Below are 25,362 nucleotides of genomic sequence, written 5' to 3' on the forward strand. Positions count from 1 at the left end.
AAACTTCCTAGCATCATGGACATGGATCAAAGCGATTATTTGGAATTTGGTTAAGCATTTCAGCTCCATCTCTAGTATCTAACCCTCACCTTCAGCCGCCATACCTTTATTTCATTCATAACAAATTGCCTCAATTATTTCCATTTTGCCTTTCCCCCCCGTCTCTCAGTTCACTGCAAAGGTATAAAAACTTTATTAAAAACTTTTTGTGCCCAAGCCTTTTTATTATACCTTGCCTTGGCCCCTTAGCCGTATATATATTTACGTAGGGATACATATTTATAAAATACAAGCACATTTAGGCAGCGCCGCTCCGACCATCATACTGCACTCCAGGGGCGTTGAAGAAATCAAATTAAGAGCATTTTCTTTGGCGAAACTTTTTTGCGCCTGTTTAGAGTTTTATAATACTTCAGAGGCGACCGACAACGCACCACCTTCCTCCTTTTGGCTATTACGGTTCGGGCCATATCGGCTGTTGGTCCTGGCCCCATGTGGTTACTTGAAAAATGCTAAATGGTCCCAAAGCAATTGCGGCCACAACAACATAAATAGCAAACGAGGCCAAAGGCAACAAAAGGGAGCTGCTTTTGGCTTTAAGCTTGGGCCAATGAATATATTTTCTCACTTGCTTAAAATGAGCCCAAAAGAATGGTCTTTATTGTACTCATTCTTTTAGTAGTAAATCCGAAATTCGTAATTTTTTTTTGTAACTTTGAATTAAGCGAACAATGTTTGATACTACTTTATAAAATTAAAAAGTTAACCACATAAAGTTAACCATATTCATGGATTCCTGTTGATAACGAAAATAATTTATTATTCTGGTTACATTAAGCTTTTCTTTTAAAGATTGTACAATTATTTTTGTCTCTTCCTATTTAAAGATTAAGCTGTTACGTCAAAAATTTAACTCTATATATTTTTAATGAAAATTGTTGTATATTTTAAAGTTATGATGGAAATAAAAAGTTTCTTTTTCATACAAATTTAGTTTTATACTATAAACATCTTTATATCGGACATATTTTTAACATCTCTATCTCTCAATCTTTGGTGTCTCCAGATTTAATATACGAACTTCAAGCACATTTTCAACTATCCAGTCAACATAGCTCATGATATCGGTGTACATACACGTTTTTGAAGTGCCATAGCTCTGAATGCCATACAGGGTGTAGCGAGTTGTATTCTTATGTTGAAACATATTGCCCAAAGGACTGCCCAGCTCAAGGCAATTGGCACCGTTTGTAAATGATGCACAAATCTCAGTTTTTTTGGGAGCAGAGATTTCTGTACACTCAGTTGCATTAAGCCGGTTAATGGTATGTGTTCTCGGCTTTTCAAAGGGTCGCATCTCGTTCAGACCCCACAGTGTTGCACCAAACGTCTTGAGGGCATCCACTCTGGCCTTCAATGTACTATAAAGCAGAATGCAAATTGGTCGAATATGTGGCTTGTAGGTTACCTTCCTATGCAATTGAAGAAGAGCCAAGTCGTTTAGGTTCTCCCTTTCGTTGAACGCGTTATGAACGATGGCAGTTCTTACGTAATACTCCTCATAGGGAAAATTTGTAACATTTTCCTTCTGATGGGATTGGTCGAAATCACCCAACCGCACGAGGCTATCGAAAGGTAATTCGTATAAATTTTAAATTGAGACTAAAAATATTATATGACCTACGTTTGGGTGCTGTTTATTAAACAACTGGCAGCTGTTATCACATATTCTAAAGGGAAAGATTTCAGTTTTTAAGATGTGACTCTATAGCACGTATACACTTACGTTGATCAATAAGAACCCCTGAGCACTTTTGTTTGTTCGATCTAATTAGAGCCAACCAAGGAAATGGGTTTGGTCTGACACCATCTATGGCATCACTAGCAACTCCACAGTCACGATCCAGAAGCTGAGCTGATCCCTGATGAAGTAGCAGCAATGCAAATGTTATAATCCAAGAAGCGATCGACATTATTGCAGTGAAACGTCTGCCAATTGACTGAACAATAACTACATGGGTTTAACTTCAGAGCAGGCGAGGCGATAGCTTATCAGTGAGCAAAGCTATTATTAAAATTATGTGGAATTCAAATATTTAAATGCATATATTTCTTGAAAACCTAATCGGGTTTCACAGTTTTGATTAAGAAACACATTCCTAATTTGTATATTTCTTAAGAAGTTCATTGTTTTGATTATGTTTATGTTATATTCAACTGAATTAAAGCAGTTAAGCGGGCCACGTTTACGTTTCCTAGTAATGAATAATAGTAACAGAAACCTATATATTAATTCCAGATTGGTTAATGATAAATCAGTTCCCATCTCCGATTAAGACATCACACACATTGAACTTATTTTTTTCCCCCAAGTTATCCGGAGTTTACAAGGTCAATTCCAGTGGCTTTTGTTTGCTGTTTTGGCCCCCAATAGTGCTGCAGCTTATTGTTTTGCTGCTTGGCCATTTTCCCGGTGACCATATCCCTTTCAAGTTCAATAATGTCATAGAGCGTGTCGCAGGGCAGGCGTCCAAATTTATGGCCCAAACGGTTGACCTGAAGGCCGCATGGCCCATAGCAGAAGCACGTGCTCCCGGCCAGGGAAATAATTTAGCCAAAAACATGTGAAGCTCGCCATATAAATTATGCACACTCGCTCGACAGACGACAACACATGGGTTGCTTTAAGGTATTGTCTATGCGACCTGCTGCACCACCGGCAGCGGCAGCAACAACAACCAAAACAACAACTACCTACTCCGGACATAACTCACCGCCTTGGCCTTTTATTTTATTGTATTTTATCTTTTGGATTACTTTCTGCCATGACCACAACAAATAAACTTGAGCATCTTTGGGAAAACCCACAGCGGCACAGAGGTGGGGGCTTTGGAGGAGGGCAGGGGAAAAACTTGGACAGGAAAAGAAAAGATTTCCGTGGCATTGTTGCTGTTGCTTCTTGGCTTGAGTTTGCCCGGAGGTCTAGAGCTGGAGCTGGAGCTGGACAACGGCAACAATTGCGCATGTTAACATACTTGTAAGTAGTTTTTCCACTTTGCCATAGTATGGTAACAGTATTTTCCTTTTTCTATACCCAGTACTTGCTAAAGAGAGAGTTTATATATTTATTTGTAGAATTAAAGTCAATATTTAATATGTAGATACATATATCAACTCAATATTAAGAATTGTTAAAAAGAGTCAAGCTCCTTTTTGTTGTGTAAAATGTCAGAAACAGTAAGAATTTAAAGTACAGATTTAATGTACATTTAAGAATACAATTTGTTATGTTTTATGCGGAACATTAAATTAACTTTTTAGTTAGTTAGTTTATGGTACCTATACTTAAAATAACCTTAATCTTAATCAAGCATACATTTTATGCTCAATTTCTATATTTTAATTTCTCATTTGAAGTAGCCCACACATTTTCCTAACAGGGTATCCCCTAGTCCTATCACAAACTCGATTTTTTCTTATAATGTTTTTCCTTTTTTTTTCCATCCCCCACAACGGACACATTTGTTTTCCTGGGGGCAGTTGCCTTTGTTTTTGTAATTATCTGCACGTTATTTGTGGGTCAATAAAGTTTCGTTTCATAGTTTGAGCGGTTGTCTGGCTCTCAGTTCCGGACAGGATTTATGGCATATGCGTTTTGGGCTAATTTTCAGTGCCGCTGACCATGCCATTGGCCAGTAAAACATTAATGGCAAAGCAGCAGGCTAAGGATACAGAGGACAAAGAGAATGTGCAGGAACTCCTGGCTCCTGGCTTCTGGCTCGCTTCTTAAAATAGCATCTGGCGATTTAATGGAACCGCGCAATGCTTCCTCGAAGCATTTGCCCCCAACGAATGTTGATTAATTTATCGATACGCCGTCGATTGTCGGGCTGTATGTAATTGTAGCTGCCTGTCAGGGGATCGTATTGCCAAAGATTTATAAGTCCTGTGCGATGGCGTGAAGCGGTGCTCTTCTTGCACACTTGTGCACAAATCATTTGTGATAAATTGCCGGCAATCGGTACTCAATTATTTAATAAGCCCGATTCCAATGGGGCTGCCAACTAAAATGAGTTATCAAATTTCATAGCCACTAATTGCCCATTGCGTACTCGTTACCAATCGCGATATATCGAATATCGTTAATGTTGGCACAGCGCTAATTTCGCATCAATCATCGATGCATTGTTAATTCTAATAATTGCAAATAAACAAATTGGCAATGCCATGTTTTCGTTGAATTCGACACTTTTGCATTGGCCGCCCCGGGGCTTAATTGATTATTACAGATGATCGGATGTGCTTATAACACGACCTATACAAACGCACACACTCAAAACTCAATTTCAAATGAATTGAGGCTGCAAATCATGGTGTTTTTAATGCAAACACCATTTTGTCCGATAATTAAAATGACATTTTTCGCTTTCGATTTTGCCGCAAAAGTGAATTTTTTACGGTTCGCTTGTATTTTTTGTTGTCTTCACCCTCCTGGCCTACTAGCTAGCTTTAGACGAAATAGTTGGTAAATTTATTTGCCAAATAAACTGAACACAAAAGCCAATGGCAACGATGAGAGGCACTTGCCAGAGCAGAATTAAGCTGACCAAGGCAAAAAAAAAAACATAGGAGAAAATAAAGAAAAACTAGGGGTAAACAACAAATTGAAAGGCATGAAATGGAAAAGGAGAAATAAACGAACAGAAAAAGTTGATCACAGTAGGAAAAATAAAAAAATAGGATAGAAAATAGTACCATCTAGTGCACAGTGCAGTGCAGGTGTTTCTGTGTGTGTGGTAACGTCAATTGTTTAAAAGTGAAAATTCGATTTTGTGGTAAGGCAAAAGGCAACGGGACACAAACAAATGGCGTGCCAAACCAAAAAGCAAAACTTTTCTTTTTCAAATTTTGCCCTGTTTTTTTTTTCTTCTTGTTGTGCAGCAAATTTTTTGTTTTGTTTTGTTTTTTATTTTGGTACCTCCCTTGTCGGTTTGTTTGAATTGTCCCTGGTTATTGTTGGCTGTTCCGTCCTGACGCTTTGTGTCAGCCCAGTTGGATGCTGATGTGACCAAGGAAGGAAACAAAAAAGAAAGGAAATAGGAACTACAAGAAAAAAGCATCTCGAAGCGTATAAAACAAACGTGAAACGACGAGCATATAAAAAATGGGCAGTTGGAGAAGTAGTCAGAAGAGTGTCCAAGTCGTCCTCTGTCGTGAGCTGCATGGGAAAGCGGCCAAAGCAAAAGGAAACCCAAAAAAAAAAAGGAAAAGCGGCAACGGAGACACAACTCCGGGAAGCTTTCTCACCACTAACAAGAGCCGTAACGATAACGAAAAACAAACTTTAAAAATTGGATTCTTCATTTGCATCGGCAAATCCAATCAAGCCAACGTAAAGACCCCGGCCAGACACATACACAACATAAAACCGATGCACCACATTCAGAACCACTTCACCACCGGCTCCACCACATTGGCCCACCTGCAATTTGATGCTGTACACTGGGAATTATACTTATTTTCTTAAGATTTGGAATTTTTTTAAGTGTCTAAAATGTTTTTATTACTAATTACAATATTTCGTTTAGCAGTATTAAATATTTACCTGATATTGGTTGGTAAATATGAATTTTAGTAAAGTAAAAATGAGTCAAGGGAAAGACAAGCAATCATATATGAAATTTATTAGCAATTTAATTATTTACCATTCATTTATATGTTTTTCATAAAAGTAAAAATTAACAACGAAACTAAATATGCTTTACAGTGAAGTAAAAAAGAGTTAAGGAAAAGAATAGCAATAATATACGGAATTTTTTATTTACTTACGTATCTAAACAATTTTCCTTTCTTAACTTGATAAATAAGTTTTTTACTAAAGTAAAAATTAGCAACAAAACTGAGTAGTAAAAAATATAGTACCTATTTACACTTTAAATACAGATTTTTAGATCAATTTCAGTCTTTTTAATATTACTGATCAAGTAAAACATATCAAAAAGAGCCTAAAAAGTGTTTTAACTATTTTTTAATGATTTTAAAACAACAGTCACTTAGTAAAGATTTCTAATCTATAAAATATTTCCCCAAATTTACCGTATTTCCCTCAGTGCATTCTCTGCCGCATGAGCATGCCCCACGTTACGTATACGCCACGTGGACCTGGGCAAGAGTACCCAGACACGAACAATAAATGAAAGGTGTGCGCCGCCTGTTTGTCCATATAGTTGACCATTGCTTATGGCCTGCAACCGACCACGCCCACCCCTCGATAGCCTTCCGCCTTCCGTCCGGCTGAAAATTGGTAACGATTTGTATTGGACTATGGCCGAGCATAAAAGAGGCTGAGTCGGAGTCTGTGTGTGTGTTCCGAATCTTGTTTAAAAGTTTTGTTCGTTTGCCGCTCTCTTTGCCGCGCAGAAAGGAAAGGGGGAGGGAAAATTTTCTTATTTGTATGCCCAGCTCACCTGCCGTTATCCATCTGTCTTGTATCTTCATCAAGTTGGCCTGTATTAAGTCGCTTGTTGGTTGCTCCTCCTTTCGGCTTCTGTGTTTCCGCAATGCCCTGCCCCCTATCCTTTTGGTAGGATGTCCTTGCAACGTTGTGGTTTTTTCGGTGAGCTCTTAACAAAAAAAAAATAAATAAAATAAAAAAGAAAACCCGGTGGCATGCTTTTTTGGTAGCGGGGGTTATTGATTGCCGGGCATACGTTTGCCATTTTATTACAAGCCGGAAAATAGAGCTGCAAAAATACTACAAAAAAAAACAAGGCAAGAAAAAAGGGCATACATCGAAGAGCCTCACTTTTGGTCTTTACTGCGTTTCTTTTTTGATTTCGTTTTCGTTTTTTTTTATTGTTGGTAACCACCGCTTGGATGTTTTCGGGCCTCGTTAATTGCCTCAAAGCGAAACATTTGCGTCAGTCGCAACCGCATTCGACGTCGTGACAATGACAACGGCAACCGCCGCTTAAATTGCCCAAAACCGCGACAAGTGGCCGTGTCCAGTTTTCCTTTCCAAGTGCTTCTCCTACCCCTATTTTGCGCCCATCGTTTTTCCCCAAACCTTTACGGATTTTCTTCACCACGGCCACGGCGATGCGAACCAATGGAGCGTATAAGAAAACCATTCATTAGCGCTTATCAAACGGCACAGACAGATCTGTCCCACCACTCAATGGCTGTTTGATTTTCGTCCTAAACTAGGTCGACTTTTTTTACCCTAAGGGGAGGAGGTTGTTTACATTTTTAAAAGTATCTTGTAAAACTATAAAGAGTGTCATATAATTAAATAGTCGACCGAAATATGGTGCTTCAAGATAATTGAAAAATAGTAATCATTTTAACGAGCCTAAATATTTAGTTAAAGTTAAACGTAAGCTTAATATGTGTAACTACTATAATACTGTCTTAAAGCTAAAAGTTAAAAGATAATAATATAATAATATTATATTTCTTTCATAGTTAAATATTGAGAATCTTTACAAAGTATATAAAGAAAATTGCAAGCAAATAAAGATTAGAATCTACCATTTACTTTATATCTATTTGTTAAAGCCTTGCTGAGTATTATAATTTCAGTAATAAGCTTAAAACTCAGTGAAGGATTCATTTCCGACCCTATAAATCATATATATTCTTTATCAGCATCAACAGGCGATTCTTTCTAACCATCTAGAAAAGAAATTAAATTTTTTGAAATTTTTTCTAGATTTTGTAAAAGGTTTTTTACATTGTGAAAATGTTTAAAAATTGACAAAAATTTAATTACTATAAAAATTAAATAAATAAATACAGATTTATTAACCTATTAAAACCTAGCAGAGAACAGGGAATTAATGAATTTTTGGCTTCGTAATGGCTGATTTTCTCTGCAAGGGTATATAAATTTCGGGTACCCGAATTTAGCTGATTGAACTCAATTCAATTCCAACTTTCAGGGTATTCTAACCTTCGGTTTTATCCACCTTTTCTCGTCACTTTTTTTGTGTTACCCCAGCTAGGCGTTTGCTGACGTTTATTGTAAATGGCTGTCCAATGAAAATTGTTGTGGCCTATCAACGTCAACGCGGTCACGGCCGGGCCGTGTGTCATTAGTTCGAGGGGCAAAAAAAGTGAGGAAAAAAGGCAGCGAAAAAAGAACTTGTGTTCACCCGCAAGTCGTGAAAAAATATGTGGTATTTTTATCGGGGACCCATACGCTTGGTGTCCTGCGTCCTGCGTCCTGTTGCCGTTGCCATTGCCGTAGCTTGTTGCCTTGCTTTAGTTTAATTGGCACTTGACAGAGTGGCCGACATCATCGGCGGCGTGGCAGCAAAGCCGCTAGCTGCTGGTCCTGGTTTCTGGTGTTATCAATCAAATTGGCTTTTTCTATATCCATCAGCACGTGTGGAGAGATGACTAGTTCGTTGATTTCTTTTGCCCTCGTTAATATTCAGTAATGCTACTTAATTGATCTTAAATTTGATCATTTAATTGGGTTCTGTTAAGGTTACTACGAAGGATAGTAAGATAGGCTTAGTGCAGTCCTTTAAATTTTGCATTGGCAACTGCATTTGTGTTGGCCAATTTTGTCTTGCCATAATCCATTTTCCCCCTCATTTGCATTTACATTAACAGAGTCCATACTGTTGTTCAGCCATCAATAATTTGGGGACTGGCATTATATTTCATTCTCGTTGCCATAATTGAATAGAGAACACTTTGAACTATAGCCCTGTTTTGTGGCCCCTTCACACATTAACAGTATATTGTAATTGTAATTACTTGAAATTACTTTAGACACAAAGGGTTTTTAATTTTACTAGAGTGCTAGCCTTTGTCATCAAAATAATAAGGACACTGTTACCAATGTCCTGAGTACCTTTACGTATAATTAAGAAGAAACACCTAAATCCTTTTGACCAAGGAATCAGTCTACACTTAGAACAAGTAAAAGCTACATATAAATACACTAAAAACCCAACGATTGTCTACCTCAATATCACCAATTCTCATGTTTAAAGTTGCCGAAGTCCCTCCATCTTCAGTTGACCGTCTCCTATACAGAGGATATCCATCGTCCCCTGTTACGGTGTTGGCTGTAAATGCTCGAGGATATCGCTTGGAACACTTCCCGTCTACCATGCATGGTGAACTTCGGTTGAGGGTACCACATGGGCCATGGATCATGTTCTTGATGACAACTGCATGCAAATCTGTATCAACCTCTGCCCGTGGAATCTCAGCGCATATCACATTGTCAATTTCGTCTGGAGTAATTTTATCATACAGCCAAATCAGTATGTGCGCATGCGGCAATCCTCTCTTCTGCCATTCTACTGAATACATCCAGCACCGCTCAGATCGCAAAACTCCATGTTTCACAATGAAATCCATCAGTGACTTGAGCTTTTGTCTAAAAACACGGGCTGTGATGTTATGCCTATCCCTATATGATTGTCCAGGAAATAACAGCTGAACTATCTCGTCCCAAGCTGGATTGCATGTGAAGGTGATAAATAAGTCTGGACGGCCGTAGCAACGAACATATGCCTGGGCATCTTGAGCATATTCATGCATGTGGCTCGGACTACCTATGTATGAGGATGGCAAAATCGTGAGCTTTCCAACGTTGGTTGTATTACGGTCATTCATCACAGCATCCCGCAAATGGATATATTCCTCGGACCGAAGTTTCTTCTGATTCAATCGGAGGAACAGCAAACGTTGTTTCAATTTTTGCATACATATCGACAATGTACTGATGAAACAACTGACGACATTTCAATATATGATTGCAATCGGTCCTCCGAACCATTAACCTGTATGAGTAAAAGTTCATCGCGCAGCCGCGTCTCTCGGATGGAGGCCCGTTCTTCGTCAGTAATATTCGTAATCTTACGTCTTTTTGCTTCTGTATTGCGAATACGACGACCCAATCTCGACTTCTTTGGTGGCATGACTTCGTTTCTTACTGAACCTGAACAAAAAATAAAATTTGTATCTCCAATTTCTTCTTTCAATATGTTTTTAATGTTTGACAGGAAATGCTTTGATTTGCTTGTAGAGGGCGCAGTAGTAGGGGCACGGGGAAACGCTAAAAAAATAGATATATTCGCAACCGCAGATAAGCTATCAACATCAAAAGTAGTCAATAACCGAGCTGGAACCTCAACGCGTTTTTTCTCTCAAAATTTGGGCATAAACGGTTCAGAACTTTTCAAGTTTCTTCTTTCAATATGTTTTGAATGTTTGACAGGAAATGCTTTGATTCAGCTGGCTGCCTGTAGATGGCGCAGCAGTAGGGGCACTTGGAAACGCTAAAAAAATAGATATATTCGCCACCGCAGATAAGCTATCAACATCAAAAGTAGTCAATAACAGAGCTGGAACCTCAACGCATGTTGTGTAAAAATTTGGGCTTAAACGGTTCAGAACTTTTCGAGTCTATGAAGGATGTAGACACGAACAGAGCATTTTTATATATATAGATATTCTTCCTTATTTTTCTATTTCCAATACAAACGTTTTCTAAATAAAACTACCTTACATCTACCGCCCTCTACAGGCAGCCAAAGCATTTCCTGTCAAACATTCAAAACATATTGAAATAAGGAATTGGAGATAAAAATTTTATTTTTTTGTTCAGGTTCATAAGCGGGAAATTTTCTCAATTACAATTTACGATGCCGAGGAGAAGACGACCTAACTTTGGTCGTCGTAGTTAATCAAATGTGCGAAGAGCTACCTCACGTGCTAACCGCACTGATGACCAGAGACAGAGAGATCAAGAAAATAGTCGTATTGCTATGTCAGAATTGCGTTCTTTAGTGAGTGACAATGTAGGAGATAGGCTTAGAATGCAACGAGTTCGTGCACATCAAACACAACAACAGCAAGCTAGACATAATGAAATTGAGCGAATCCGCAGACGCAGTGCTCCTGTGATTCTTGAACGAGCTGCATTCCACTATGATCCGGCAATTGATTATTGTGCCGACAAATCAGTAACAATTGGGGAAATGAAAACAATTTGTAAATATTGTAACGCGTTAAAATACACTGGTGAATCTACTGGATTATGTTGTGCCGGAGGCAAAGTAAAATTGCCACAATTGGTCCCACCACCAGATCCTTTACGCTCTTTAGTTTCTGGGATTGGAAATGATTCTAAGCACTTTTTGACCAACATCTTCTATATATATAAAAATGAATTGCTGTTCGTTAGTCTCGCTAAAACTCGAGAATGGCTGAACGGATTTATCTTATCTTGGTCTTGAATTATTCGTGGAGGTCTAGGGAAGGTTTAAAAGGTGAGAAAAATTCGATTAATTGCCGGGAAAATCCTCAAAACAGTATTTTTCTATTTCCAATACAAACGTTTTCTAAATAAAACTACCTTACATCTACCGCCCTCTACAGGCAGCCAAAGCATTTCCTGTCAAACATTCAAAACATATTGAAATAAGGAATTGGAGATAAAAATTTTATTTTTTTGTTCAGGTTCAGTAAGAAACGAAGTCCTGCCACCCAAGAAGTAGAGTTTGGGTCGTCGTAAGCGTAATACAGAAGCAAAAAGACGTAAGATTACGAATATAACTGACGAAGAACGGGCCTCCATCCGAGAGACTGAGCGGCTGAGAGCAATGCAGATGCACAAGGAAGAATCAGCAGAAAGACGAGCAGATAGGCTTGAGAGAAAACGATTAAGATCGATTTGATTCACTCTCAAAATAACGCGACAGGGCAAGGGTAGCTGAAGCGCGTTTACAGCTTGCTGAAGATCAGATATAATCCAACTATTGATTACAGCTCGAATCGAATGTCGTTATTGGCCGGATGCATCAGGTCTGCCTCTTAGATTGAATCAGACGAAATTTCGGTCCGAGGAATATATCCATTTGCGGGATGCTGTGATGAATGCTGCAACTCTTTTGAAGGATGGCAAAACTGCTCATTCTACTTTTAAACTTCCACTATTCGTCAATCTTGAACAACAATCTACATGTTCAATACGCAAAAATGGACCTATTGGTAAATTACTACAAGAGGCATCATTGATTATGTGGGACATTGGGATTAAGGACAAATCTGAGAGCTCATCTTCATGGAATCACTGATAGCGATTTCCCACAGCAACTGCTAAAACTTGGGGAAGGAATTTTTCCAACTGCAAATTTAAGCGGTCATTGTGACATTCTTCTGGATGAGTCTCTAGGCCAAATACTCCATAATTTGGAAAATTTAATAGATTCTGTATACCCTGATATCGAGAATTTGCACGAAAGAGACGTCCATTGGCTGTGTTCTCGGGCTATAGTATCACCTAAGAATGATACTGTCAATGAAATAAATAATCTGATTGTTCAAAAAGTCCCCGGCCAAACAAAAACATACAAATCGATCGACACTGTAACGAATATTGAAGATGCAGTCCATTATCCACAGGAATTTATAAATTCGTTGAACCCTTCTGGACTGCCACCCCATGAATTGACGTTAAAAATCGGAATCCCAATCATGCTTTTAAGAAATTTAAACCCTCCAAGCATGTGTAATGGGAGGAGGCTGCTTATTAAGGAGTTAAAGGACAATTTAATTGTAGCAACTATTATCACTGGTCAACTAGCTCATATACCGAGGATACCGATGATCCCAACTGATCTGCCAATCCCATTTAAACGGCTTCAATTTCCGGTAAAAACATCTTTCGCATTAACAATTAACAAGTCCCAAGGCCAAACTTTCGAATTAGTAGGGATCGATCTGCGAAATAAATGTTTTACTAATGGTCAACTGTATGTTGGTCTATCGCGAGTCGGAGCCCCTGAAAATCAATTTATTTTGCTGCCACAAAATAAAACAACATCAAATATTGTTCACAGAGAAGCACTAACTAAATAAATGTAATAAACTCAATAATTGAAAAAAAAAGGATGAATATGTGTCATATTATTATTATTATTATGAATGTGTTAAAATTGACTAATCTAAATGTAATGGGATCAGTTGTCATCATGCTGCGTAACATTAATCAACCTCGACTATGCAATGGAACAAGACTGGCTGTGAAAAGACTGATGAATAACGTCATTGAGGCGACAATCATAAAAGGAAAATACAAAGGAGAGGATGTCTTGATCCCGCGGATACCGATGATTCCAACGGACTTACCATTCGATTTTAAACGGTTACAATTTCCAGTGCGTCTGGCCTTTGCGATGACCATAAATAAATTGCAAGGACAGTCGTTAGAAGTTTGTGGAATCAACTTGGAGTTTCCCTGTTTCGCGCATGGACAATTATACGTCGCGTGTTCGCGCGTCGGAAAACCGTCTTCTTTGTTTATTTACGCACCACAAAACAAAACAAAAAATATAGTTTATGAGAAAGCATTAAATTAATTAACAGACTGTATTTTAACAGTGTGTGTCTGTGAATATCAAATTTAAACCTTATAAATAGCCAGTATTTCAGGATGAGGCAGTACGAAGTCTGCCGGGTCAGCTAGTATCAAATATTAATTGATGAGGTTTGATTAATTATCTTAAACTTGGCAATATATACTTGTTTTTAAATGCTTATATATTGAAGATAATACTACTATGTTTGTACATTTATTTTTAAATTTGAAAGCTACCCATATTGGTTAGAATACGTATATGAAATTACACTCTTTCCTTTCTATTTTTTGAATAATTAAGACCCGTCTATAAATACAAACAGAAAGGGAAACATGGACTTGCCCGTCTGACAGCCATGTTATCATCGCCAAGGCTTTCGGTAAAGGGAATTATGCATATGTATTTGTAAATCTAATGTCCTGCAGCACACCGCAGTTGAATCAGAAACAGGACGAAACCCAGAAACCGGGTCTGACAGCCCAGAACCCAGAGAATCAGAAACCCAACGGCCAACGAATTTATAACTGATTTCTGGTGATTTAGTTGGCTCGCCAAATGGAATGAGCCGACTAGCGGACGTCCACGGTTTGCTGCTTTTGTGCACTAATCAAAATGTATTAAATATTGCTTAATTAAATTATAAGTATAAGTCTATGAATCTGATAAAAACAGACTTTAAAGGCAAGGAGAAGGTGTTAAAGCCAGGCCAGAAACTTTGATTAAAATTGGGTAAAATAAATCTCTTAATGAATTAAAGTGATATTTCTAGGATATAATGTCCTATATATATACATTTTTGTACATATTTCAAAATAATTTGGTTATATTTTCGAGCAGTGTTCCCACTTATTATGCAAAATGCCGCACATGGACCGTCGGTTGATGACCAGAGGGCCGAAGGAGGACCAAATGCTTTGGACATGTCATGACGGAGCGCGTCTCATTTATATTGCATGGCTGCAATGCCAGAAATGCCTCTGAGGCAGGACCAAAGATAGTATATAGTATATAGTAGTACAGCCAGGCCGGGGCTGATTTTGCATTGAAATTCATGGAAATCCATGGAAAAAACTAAGATGAATAAAAAAAAAAAACTAAATGTGCAAAAATGTGGCACAAGGCCGTGTGATGGCACAAAAGTTAATTGAAATGCTATCAAAGCATATTCAATTAATTTAAATTAGCTCAGCGCGGCACAACACAAAACGCAATGCCCGCGGCAATGGGACCGGAGCCGGGGCCACAACCAAGTTTTCCAGCTTTCCCGCTCTCGTTTTCCACTCGACGGCAGCGATGTTAATTATATGCGCCAAGGCTGCCGCTCTGCCAAACTAAACTAAATGGCAAAAGTTTTCCCCCCTGTCAAGCCAAAAGCAACGACTGCCAATGATAAGAGAGAGGAAAACCTCGGGGAAGTTGGGAAAATCGGTGGAGTGGAGGGAGGCCACCTACGCCTTCATTAATCAATTATTGCAAACCATTTACTTGCCTTGTTTTCGGCTGAACAGCGACAATCAGCCATCAGCCCCGGGCCAAAATATTTATTAAAAATGTCTAGCGAAATGTTAATGTAAAGCAAATCGCCTCGAGCAACTGTCGCAAGTGTGTCCATCAGTGTCGTCGTTTCAGTTTCTGGCATCTCAAGTGCGATGGCGAATGTAATTTTGTTTATTTCACATGTCGGACGGAGCTGTCAGCTCATTGACAATGTCAGAATTCCAATCAAAATGCAAATTAATAATAAACAAAAATGGTTTGGCATTTACACTCACCCTTCGTTGCTCTTTCTCCTTGATGAGATCAAATTAAATTTCAATTAGCTGTCATTGGGCGTGTTAAGATGGAGCGACATAGATGCAAAATTTAGACAATTGGAAAACCTTTTGACGCCTTTCCCAGAGTGCTTGCGGTTGTTATTATAAGGGCAATTGGTATCTTAGCCATGTATTTATTGAATGGAAATTGCATATCGAGGACTCCAACCAGATAGGATAAACTTACCTGATATCAGAGAAGAATAAACATTAACAAAAGAACTTTCCGAGATAATTTTAAAAGGCTCAGATATTAATTAGATCCTGGTCCTGCTACGCTTATTAACATTTTGAATTCAACATTTATAGGGACATGCAGCAGTGGGCGAAATGGTTGGTCAAATGGTTAGCCGCAGATGGTCAAAAGCATCTGTATTTTTTTTTTTGGCCTTTATGCAACTAAATTATTTAGTTCTGTGGCCGGAAAACAGAGGCAACCCCAGAAGCAAAGTATGCAAGTGGTACTGCGACCACGATGGTACTGCCAGTCGGCAACTGGCCAAAAACTCACTGACATGGCCAGGCATCAAATGATTGCCCCAGACACTTTATAATGCATGAGAGTCTGCAACAGAATCAGAAGCAAGCAGCAGCAACAATAATGACGGCAGCAGCAGGAGCAACAGGAAGAGGCCGCACAATGAGCATGAACACGAGTAACCAAATTATTTATATTTAAATTGTTTTGGTTGCTGCTGCACTCGTTGTTGCCTTTGAGTTTCGCATGTCTATTTGCCGTGCATACGAGACACCCTGGGCACCCCGGCTTCCGCATTACGGAGGCCCCTGGATATCCTGAATTTACCCCCTATTATCCACCATCCCCCCACACAAACGAAAGCAACTCCCCCAGTGAATCCTTTGCTTTCGTGGCCATGATTATGTGGCAGCGGCAGCCTTTGACTATGTCGAAAAAGTGGTGTGAGATGGTCATACACGGTTGGAAATATGTTTGAATTTATAAAGAAGACTTTGAAATATAATGTAGAAATAAAGGTTGTATAATTAGAAGGACTCTAATTGAAATATCTTTTGTAATATTACGTCTGTAGATATCTTGTGGCACTCGTTTGAAAATGTTGATATAATTTGTGTACTAAGAAAGGGCTTTAAATATAAACTATCCTTCTAATTAATGAGAAACTAGGGTAGCTTATTTGGGGAAGCAGTATTATTTGTTTTTAATTTAATAATTAAGGTACGAAACCCCTTATTAATATGGATCTTTATTTTGTTCTTAGAGGCTAGTTAAGCTGAAAAAGAACATATAGATTTCTAGGATCAGATGTGCCTTCAGTACTCCTAAGCCCATTCACTTATCAATCAAATAAGAACATAAGCAGCACTTTAAATAATCTAGAACTTTAATTAGTACCTGAAAATGATATTAATATATATTTTCTTCGAGTGCTTCCGGCAGACTGGATCCGTGTCCTGACCAGAACCCCGCGTGAGCTTTATTTATGCATTTCATTTGGGTCTGCTTGCTGGGTGGAGGCAACTTTTGGGCAGAAGAGATGGGGATTGTCTGTCGGGTTGCGTTGCCGTTGCCGTTGCGACTCGCCTTTGAGTTGATGTATTAAAAATTTTCACACATGGCAGTTGGCTGGCTGGTTGGTCGCCTGCGAAGCATCCTCACAGCTTGCACTGAAATTTGATTTTCCGGCACCCACCCGCTGAAGCCGCGGAAAAACCGTCCGGGCTCCTTTCATCTGGAACTTTGGCCGTGCACTTTTCGGCGCTTGATTTGCGTTGAAAATGCGCTGGTTTTTCCCTTGCTCCCCCCCTTGCCGGAATACGCAACTCTGTCGGAGGTGGGGAGGAGGTTCACCCGGCAAAAGCTTTTGACGGTGCGTTCATTATGATTAGCAATTTTCCACGGATGAGCTCAGAACGAGTGTGTGGTGCTGGTTTGGGGTGTGTTTTGCGTCGGGGGAATGCCTGGGGTTTTAATAAGAATTTTTGTTGGCTTAACGCTGCATTCGGTAGCAGATGGAGCGAAGGTGAGCCAGGTAGAGAGAGTTAGCGAGTGGCTTTTGTGGATTTTGTCAGGTGCACCACGGTTACTTATTAATTTTGGCTGGATAAGCGCGAGAACAGGAAGCTCATGTTACATTATAAAAACTTTCTCCTCCAAAAAAACCCTGTTTGTTTAAGTAAGCAGATAGAGCTAACAGAATTAGATATTCAAATTTGATTTGAACATTTTTATTAGCACTCTTGAGACTTTTCTACAACCAAGGAAGTGCTGCTCTTCGAAATAAACTTTTTGCTACAAAACTGTGCTTAACAAATTTATAGAAAGTTGATCTTTTAGTGTGTCTGCATTGAAAGATGACTCTTGACATTTTTGATGAACTCAACATCTTAAATCTTTTGCTTTGTAATTTTCCTCTCTTTTTTTTTTGAGTAATGTGAAAATGGCGTTTGTATTTTTTACTATTAACCATAATGCTACTACGCTTTCGTCTTCCACCATCTCCTGACATCTTTGTGGCATATTCGCACATGGAATTGCATTTTCGCGTCATTGTTTGATGGCTTCCGCTGCATATCCTTGCTACTTAAGCTTCCTTTCTTTTTGAAGCGCTTCCTGTTTGCCATTCCTTGCCATTGTGGCGTCTCCTGTTGTTGTCACATTGCACATACATAGATAGATAGGCACCCCGTGCGGATCCACACTATCCAGAAATGCATTTAACATTCGTTCGGTCGTTTTTCTTTTAGTTTATATTATACTTTCTTATATATTTTTTTGTTGTGTGTGTAATTTTATTGCTCATGTTGGAAGACTCCTTCGAGCAGCTTCAGCTGTAACTGTAACGCATTGTTGTCAGCGGCAGCGCGTGCCACATCCTTTTGGACCGAGTGTATCTAGTTTTTCTCCGGCGAAAATGCCAACATTAAAATTGCATAATCCACGCATCGCGATTTATGACTTTTGTGCCAGCTTGAGTGATGGCAGGACAAACAAATGTGAGGGAAATGTTGCAAACGAACAGGGGAAATGCAAAACCGCCTGTCACTTTTTGTGCCACGCAAACATTTTCATAAAAATGACATAATATCCTTCAGACTGTGCAGCTTTCTCTCTCTTTCTCTCTTGGGAGATGGGAGGGAAATATCTAGGATGCCATCGTCCTTAACCGCAAGGCATTACCATCGAAATTCTGAGGTTAATCAGCAATTTAGTGCACAAATTGATAGGCATCTTAGCTGCGGCACCGCAGCGGCGATTGTTCAATTAGCCGCCAATGCAGTTGGCCTAAAACAATGCCCCGGCCACAAGCAGCTTTCCTTCGAGAGCCAATCGAATGCTGCATAATTAATTTGCCAAATTTCGGGGCAGCTGCACTTGACTTGAGCCCGAGTGGGGTCAAAGTTGCACAGGAAAATGAAAAGGGTGAGTTATTTTCCAAATTTTAATAAATATATTATAAATATTTTATTTTTAAAATCTAGAATAGAATCTTAACATCTAAAAATATAGAAATGGGGTATAAATTTCCCTGACAAACTATAATTTTCACTTGCAAATTGCTCCCCAATTATGAACTGTGTCTTAAAAGCCCCTCCAGTACATTTCTAACTATCTCTTTCTTCCACTGTAGCCCCTTCTCTTTCACTCGCTTAAAGTCTTATTGCGTGAGGCACTTTTGTTGAACATTTTGCGGCCAAATATGAATGGGCGCGCATAAATTTGTGACACTTTTTGTGGCATTTTACGAGGCAGGTCCATTAAAATGGGGCCACATGTGCCACACACACCACACACAGGGACTCACACTTAAACACTCACTGGGAAGCTCAGTCGCAGACAGGGCCAGGCCTCCAGGATGTCCGATGTGGGGAAATAAAATGAAATACATAAATTTTGCAACGATTTGAGAGACCGCATTTTATAATTGAATCACGTACGACATTTTCAGAGGCGCGCGCACACGCGGAAATAGGAAATAAGTTTTCCCCGCTGATATAAATTAGAATCTTAAGGGATTGCCATCGCTGTCGACTTAATCAATACTGGATGCTATCTTAGGAGTTCCTCGACCAGAGTGTTCACTGTGAAAAAGTTAGATGAAAAGTAAAATATTTCAAGTTGACTTTAGTGACTTATTATATTTTAACAGTAAGCTCAAACTAAACCTTGCACTTTGCAATTGATTTATAAGATCATATCGGAAATCGGTCATTACTAAACTTAAATATTCAAATTCCTTGAATCTATATTTATTGATATTATATGGAAATTTTTTTGATATATCAAAATTTAAAAAATTCGTAACTTAGCCAAAAAAGCATTAATTTTAATTCGGAAAGCTTTCCTATCTTAGTTTTTATTAGGTTAATAAATTTGCTCACTCAATTTAAAAATTAAAAAGATTTAAATTTTTGTCAATTTTTCTTGTAATAACCATGTAAAAATTTGAATGAAAATTTCGAAAAAATTTTTAAAATTTATTATTGTGCCTAAGACGGCTATATCGATTCGCCTATCGATGCTGATCAAGAATATATATGATTTATAGGGTCGGAGATGACTTCTTCACATCGTTTCAAGCTTCTGACTAAAATTATAATACTTTACAGGATTACAAAATGATCATGTTTTTTAAAGAGGATTTAATATATATAATTAATTATTAGGTGACTGTTTTATTCACAAAGTATTATAATTAACAAAGCCGTTACAATTAATAGTTATGAAGCGTCTGTTAAGTTCTTTTCACACAAAATAGAGCAGTTCAAGAAATTCAATTTGGTATTTATGGTGTTCAAAATTCAAAGGCATGATTACAACTATTTCAAATATTTATAAAACAATTTCCCACAAAGATACGACCATTTTTGTAAGTATTAATTTAGATTCCAGCCGTTAATACAATTTGTTTTCCATGCTTTTCTGCAAGAGGCTGCATTTTAAAAGCTCCGCCTGCCAAAGGCTGGCAATTTATGTGACTTGTTTGGCGGCGCAGAAAAGTTGCATCGAGTTTTTCTTCGGCACTTTTGGCAGCCAGCAAAAGTTGCATGTGTGCACTTCCGTTTCCGTTTATTAGACCGTGAGTGTGTGTGTGTGTGTGTGTGTGTGCGTACGAGTGTGTGAAAAGAAAAGGCAACCTTTTGATTTACTTAGAGGCCGCGGCACGTTTCCTCCAAAGAAACGAACAATTGCCAATTCGCAAACAAAATACAAATCGAAGACGATACGAATTGAGCTCATGCAAACTTTTTGTTTTATGGCCAACACATACAGGGAACACATACACATGCACTCACAGAAGCATTTTGTATCAGTGTGTGCACACTCCATTGAGCCCCAATGATGCGTACAAAATGCAACAGCAACAATTTTTCGGCATTTTTTTTAAATGGTAATTTTTTCGCCATCTCTTTTCGATTTCATCCCCTCTCCGCCTCACCACCTTATTTTACTTTTATTTTCCCGCTTTCCCCTATCCGATTTTCCATGCCACATAGAGAGCACATTACATGGAAAGCGCTTTTCCATTATTCGTTATTGTGGCCGCTTGCTCTTTGTGTGTTTGTTGTTTTGCCATTGTCCGCATAAAAATGCATTGATTTTATCAAGTGAAAAAATCAAAAATGTTGACATGGCCGCCACATGGGGCAATAAAATATGGTAAGTGCATCGGTGGGTGGTCATATCCTGGGGCGCAGGATCAGGGAGACTTGATATCTCCGCCGATTTACATTAGTTTTGAGGGCAATTTATGCGCAGGCAAATATATAGTTAAATCGGTTTGCTGCAGACTTTTTAAACAAATTCGGTAATGCGGATATTTTTTGGCAGCAAAATGCGGGCTAGCTTACTTTATTATGTTTTTTAAATAATGGTACCGATGTTCCTAGTTAAATATGAACATCTAAATTAAGGTATTTGCTTTAATTTGTAATTTTAATAAAAGGGATTTCTGAGGATTTAAAGAAATGCAACCATAAAATGCAGGGAACTCTACGATTTTATTAAGAAAAAAGGTTTCTTGTGTTAACAACAGTTCTTTATTAGAAAAAGATTGTCTCAATTTAGGCATAGTAAATTTAATATTTTCTTTACTCTAAAAATACTACTTATAGTCTAAATTTAATATATATTATTTACAAATCCATTTCTGTTTGGTTTACAGGAAATTCCCATTTTATACAATACCTTTCCGATTACTAATTTGTTCTAAAAGCCAAGGCCAGTGGGCCGCATTCATCTAATTGGCTAAAACTAATATGTGGCCCATGTTTGTGGAGTCTTTCGAGTGTTTTGGACAACAACACCGGGAAACTTTGCTGCCCAAACCGAAAACAGCTAAGCATGCGGCACAGCCAAGTGTCTAAACCAGGCTCGCCGTTCAAGTTTAGGCCCAGTCCCAAAGCCCAGACTGAGGTTTGGGGCTGCTTTGCGGCATTTTGTCGAGATTTGTTGAGAATTTATGCGCTACCTTGGAGAATTTATGAGTTGCAGTCGAGTGAATTATTTTATCAAACGCATGCAGCAGCAACACACTAAGGCATGCCCCTTACTCGATCCTGTGGGTAAATGAGTGTGTGTGTGTGTGCCGGCATGTAAAGTGCTTGCCACAACAAGCTGCAGCAGCAGCAGCAGCAGTAGAATTTAAGCTACTAATTTCACATGCAAAAGTCTTCACTAAGCTGGCATTTTAATCTTGGCCAAGTGGTGGTGTGCATCGGGCGTGGCTATGGGCTTGTAAGTAATTAAGCGCTCGCACTGCCAAAATGCCTACACACTAAATAATAGCATTGGCCGGCACTGGCATTTTTTAAGTTGCACAGGAAAAAATTGAAAATATTATTAAAATATTAGTTAAAATTTTATAGGTATTACCTTAAATAGAATACATATATTTGGAGTATTAAATAATAATTTATATGAGGTTTAAACTGGGTCAAAGAGTCCACTAAAGAATATATACAAATATTATCTCAAATAGAATACATATATTTTGAGTATTAAATAATAATTTATATAAGGTTTAATCTGGGTCAAAGAGTCCAATAAAGAATATTCAAATATATTTAAATTTCTAAAAATAAAATCTTGTTAAATATTTCTGTAAAATCCTTAGTTTTTCCTTGGTGTAATTCCCAAAAGAAGATTTAAGTTGTTGAAGTCTAGCCTGCAGAACGATTGATATGGTTTTCCATTGAGGAAAAGCACTCAAAGTCCTGTTGAACAGTGCAGTCAAGATGTCCTTATTTTATTTTATAATTTTAATTGTTTTTTAGAAGAACAATATACTTCACATAAGGATTCATGCCATAAATTATGGATTTAAAAAAATTTTCGAAATGTAAATTCATTAAATATTGTTTAACATAAGATTACTCTTTAATTATAAGCTTAAATAAATACTAAAGTTTTCAGTTGATTAAATGTTAATTGATTAATTTATATAAAAGAACACGTCTTCATAATTCCCATTCGATACCAATGAATTTTCCCAAAAATACCCTTTTGGCCATCACTGCTGTCGAATATCCTCACCTGGCTGATGCTTCTGGTCCTGATGCTCCTTCTGCTGTAGATCTTTCTGCTGCTCCTCCTGCTGCTGCTCCTGCCTTTGCCATTGTACTTAGGCCTAATGCCTTAGACTTGTTTGCAAATTGCATTGGGATAACAACAAGCTGGCGACGGCCAGTCGCTTCTGATTTGGGCTCCCCATTGTAAGGATTCTTCTCGCAGGACTCTCGGGCATTGTTCGTAGTGTGGCGTTGCCGTTGCTGTTGCCGTTGCCAGGTGTCTAGATTGCAGTTCGTGCTCTCGAGCCCGGGCTAATCAATTTGCATGCTGCGCAAACTGATTTACCTGCCTGCTGCTGCTGCTGCTGCTGCCACCTGTCGTCTCACCTTGGCCTCCTCCAGCTCTTGCCGCTGGCTTTTCATTTAATTTCCAGTTGGCATTGGCAGCTTTTCGTTCGCTTGCTGCACATTTGCATTCCTAGCGCCGAGTCACGTCACACTCGAAATGAAAAAAGTTTTTTAATTTTACACATGTTGCGATTAAGATGTCAAAATGTCAATTGTTGCCAGTAAAATAGCGAAGCAATGCTAAGGAAACTATTTCAAGTATTGCAATTTTCCTGGAAAATAATTGTCTACAATTTTACTAAATGAACTTTGAGATATAAAAAGCAATATATTTCCATTTTTATGATATTTAATACAAGCTAATAACTATGTAAAGAAAGTATCTGAAGTCATATAGTTATGCTACTACAATGTTGCGGGTTAAAAATTTTAATACCATATTTAAAACTAACAAATAAATATATAATATATATATATAAATATATTTAGAATTTAAAGGAACTTACAAATATAATTGTATTAAATCTTAAAGGAAATAATGGAACAAATGAAAAATTCATATAGTGCAAATTATCAAGAGCTTAGCTAGCATCTTTACTAAATACATAATAACCTCTGGCATATTTAATCAACACTGCATTTTTGTTATTTCCTTTAATTTAAAGTCTTCATATTAAGTATTTTTTCTTTGACTGTTAAGTCAAAACATTCCGCAAGAAAACAATTATTTTGCCATATTATTTCCATGAAAGCTATCAGTAATAATATTTAATACCCTATATTTATTTCGCATGCACACATTTACTTAAAAACGCATGGACTCTGTCACACACTTCCTTATCGTCGGCTGCTGCTGCCCTTCAATTGACCGCAGGTGTTTTTATATCCACCTGCTAACTCTTCTCATTTGATCTATTCTCTTATCATCTCTTACCCATCGCTCACTTCGGCACTTTAAATCGTTGCTTACCTAGGCAAATCGATCGGCTTATCAGTAATAACGATCTCTAGCGGCAGAGAGCGAAGTCAAAGACAAGATAACTCTTCTAATTTTGATCTCTTTTCTTATCATCTCTTTCCCATCGCTCACTTCGGCACTCTAAATCGTTGCTTACCTAGGTAAATCGATCGGCTTATCAGTAATAACGATCTCTAGCGGCAGAGAGCGAAGTCGAAGACAAGATAAGAAAACGAAGAATAAATTGCCATTGACTAAAATTGAGGCGTACGTGCTGCTGCTAAAGAATTTGAGGTCCAGAAAAAAACTTATCAAATACCTAAATCAATACAACTAACTGCAGAACACTTAATTAAGATTGTGCAAGTGAATTTGTGAAGAATTCAAGTGAAAAGTTGGCGCTGATTCTCTTATTAAATGGAACTGTGACGGCGGAAGAAATACACTGGAAGAAACCATAAATTGAGGAAATGCTGTAATAACTAACTATTTCTCAACAAAAATAAGACATTTTTAAAGCAGTTGCCAAATTAAAATACAATTAAAGCCACTAAAACTAGAGTAAAACTACCTGAGACACCTGTGGACAATGAAAGGCAGGAGCACCCGCCGTGATAAACATACATACATACATATGTGTTCGTGTAAGTGTATGCATATTGTGTGTATGTGCATGAAAAGTTACCTGTCCCAAAATAGACAATTTCAAGGTAATCTTTTCTTGCAGTGCAAGTCAATTAAATGAACAGTAATGAAAAAGTAAAGTATATAAAGTGCGCGTAAACTTAAAGCGAATATTAGCTTGTAAGTACCGATAGTGTTGTTCGTAATTATAATTTTGTACCTCTTTCCATTCCTTTCTGTTTTTTTTTTTTTTTTTTTTGAGTGTATCAAATTATAAAGTGAGTGAAGTAAGGCGATTAAAAATATGTGTGTGAAACAGGTGAATATAAAAGTGCAGTGGTAATGAAGAAAGCCAGAGATGAATATTTATTCATATTTCTTGTTGTCAATTGTTATATATTTTTTGTTTTTTTTTTAAGTGTTAAATTATTGCTTTAAATTTTTTTAATTCAGTAAGTTAAAAAGAGGCTTAATTTTGCGTGTGGTTTTGTGTGTGTTATGTTTCAGTTTTTTTTTTTTTTTTTTTTGGTGTTTTTAAAAATGAATATACTAAAAATTCTGTGAGTGTAATAAAATCAAAGAGAGAGGATGGAAAGAGACAAAATATCGCGAGTGTTTCGTGTGTGAATGAACTTTGAAATCAAGAAAAAAGAATGCAAAGGCGATGAAAGAACTGATAATGAGAGAATTGGTAAGTGAGACTTGAATTTTATTTTGATATTAAATGCATTTCGATTCCCCC

The 25,362-nt window shown here is 37.9% G+C and overlaps 2 protein-coding genes and 1 long non-coding RNA gene across 3 annotated transcripts in view; 2 read left to right on the plus strand and 1 right to left on the minus strand.

Annotated features, from left to right (window-relative positions):
* Positions 1-922: 922 nt before the first annotated feature.
* LOC110176474 (CLIP domain-containing serine protease B4-like) lies at positions 923-19,321 on the minus strand. Its single transcript, XM_020942833.2, has 4 exons — positions 18,999-19,321; positions 1,787-1,922; positions 1,685-1,730; positions 923-1,625 (listed from the first exon to the last, which is right to left on the minus strand). The coding sequence occupies exons 1-4, from the start codon at positions 19,095-19,097 to the stop codon at positions 1,040-1,042; spliced, it is 867 nt and encodes a 288-aa protein (XP_020798492.2). The 5' UTR covers positions 19,098-19,321; the 3' UTR covers positions 923-1,039.
* Positions 7,858-11,675, plus strand: LOC147642632 (uncharacterized). Its single transcript, XM_086839896.1, is given in 3 exon segments — positions 7,858-7,879; positions 10,640-10,683; positions 10,686-11,675. Coding segments are annotated over 3 exon segments (642 nt in total). The 3' UTR covers positions 11,262-11,675.
* Positions 19,322-24,245: 4,924 nt separating the features above from the next.
* The window catches only part of LOC147642633 (uncharacterized), a 174,206-nt gene continuing 173,089 nt past the window's right edge, over positions 24,246-25,362 (plus strand). Inside the window, exon 1 of the long non-coding RNA XR_015273303.1 lies at positions 24,246-25,311. This is a non-coding gene — a long non-coding RNA (uncharacterized LOC147642633). The remainder of the gene's footprint in view (positions 25,312-25,362) is intronic.

This window comes from Drosophila serrata, unplaced genomic scaffold (assembly GCF_035046125.1).
Source record: "Drosophila serrata isolate PLE 108 unplaced genomic scaffold, ASM3504612v1 contig_382, whole genome shotgun sequence".
NCBI classification, from domain to species: domain Eukaryota; kingdom Metazoa; phylum Arthropoda; class Insecta; order Diptera; family Drosophilidae; genus Drosophila; species Drosophila serrata.

Bases quoted from the DNA above. Each gene is read 5' to 3' on its own strand.
- LOC110176474 (XM_020942833.2), bottom strand. From the start codon at position 19,097: ATGCGGTCTCTCAAATCGTTGCAAAATTTATGTATTTCATTTTATTTC. The intron at 1,923-18,998 runs GTGAGTGTTTAA...CTACTTCATCAG, and splicing joins GTCTGCGACTGAGCTTCCCA to GGATCAGCTCAGCTTCTGGA. The intron at 1,626-1,684 runs GTAGGTCATATA...ACCTTTCGATAG, and splicing joins TTAATAAACAGCACCCAAAC to CCTCGTGCGGTTGGGTGATT.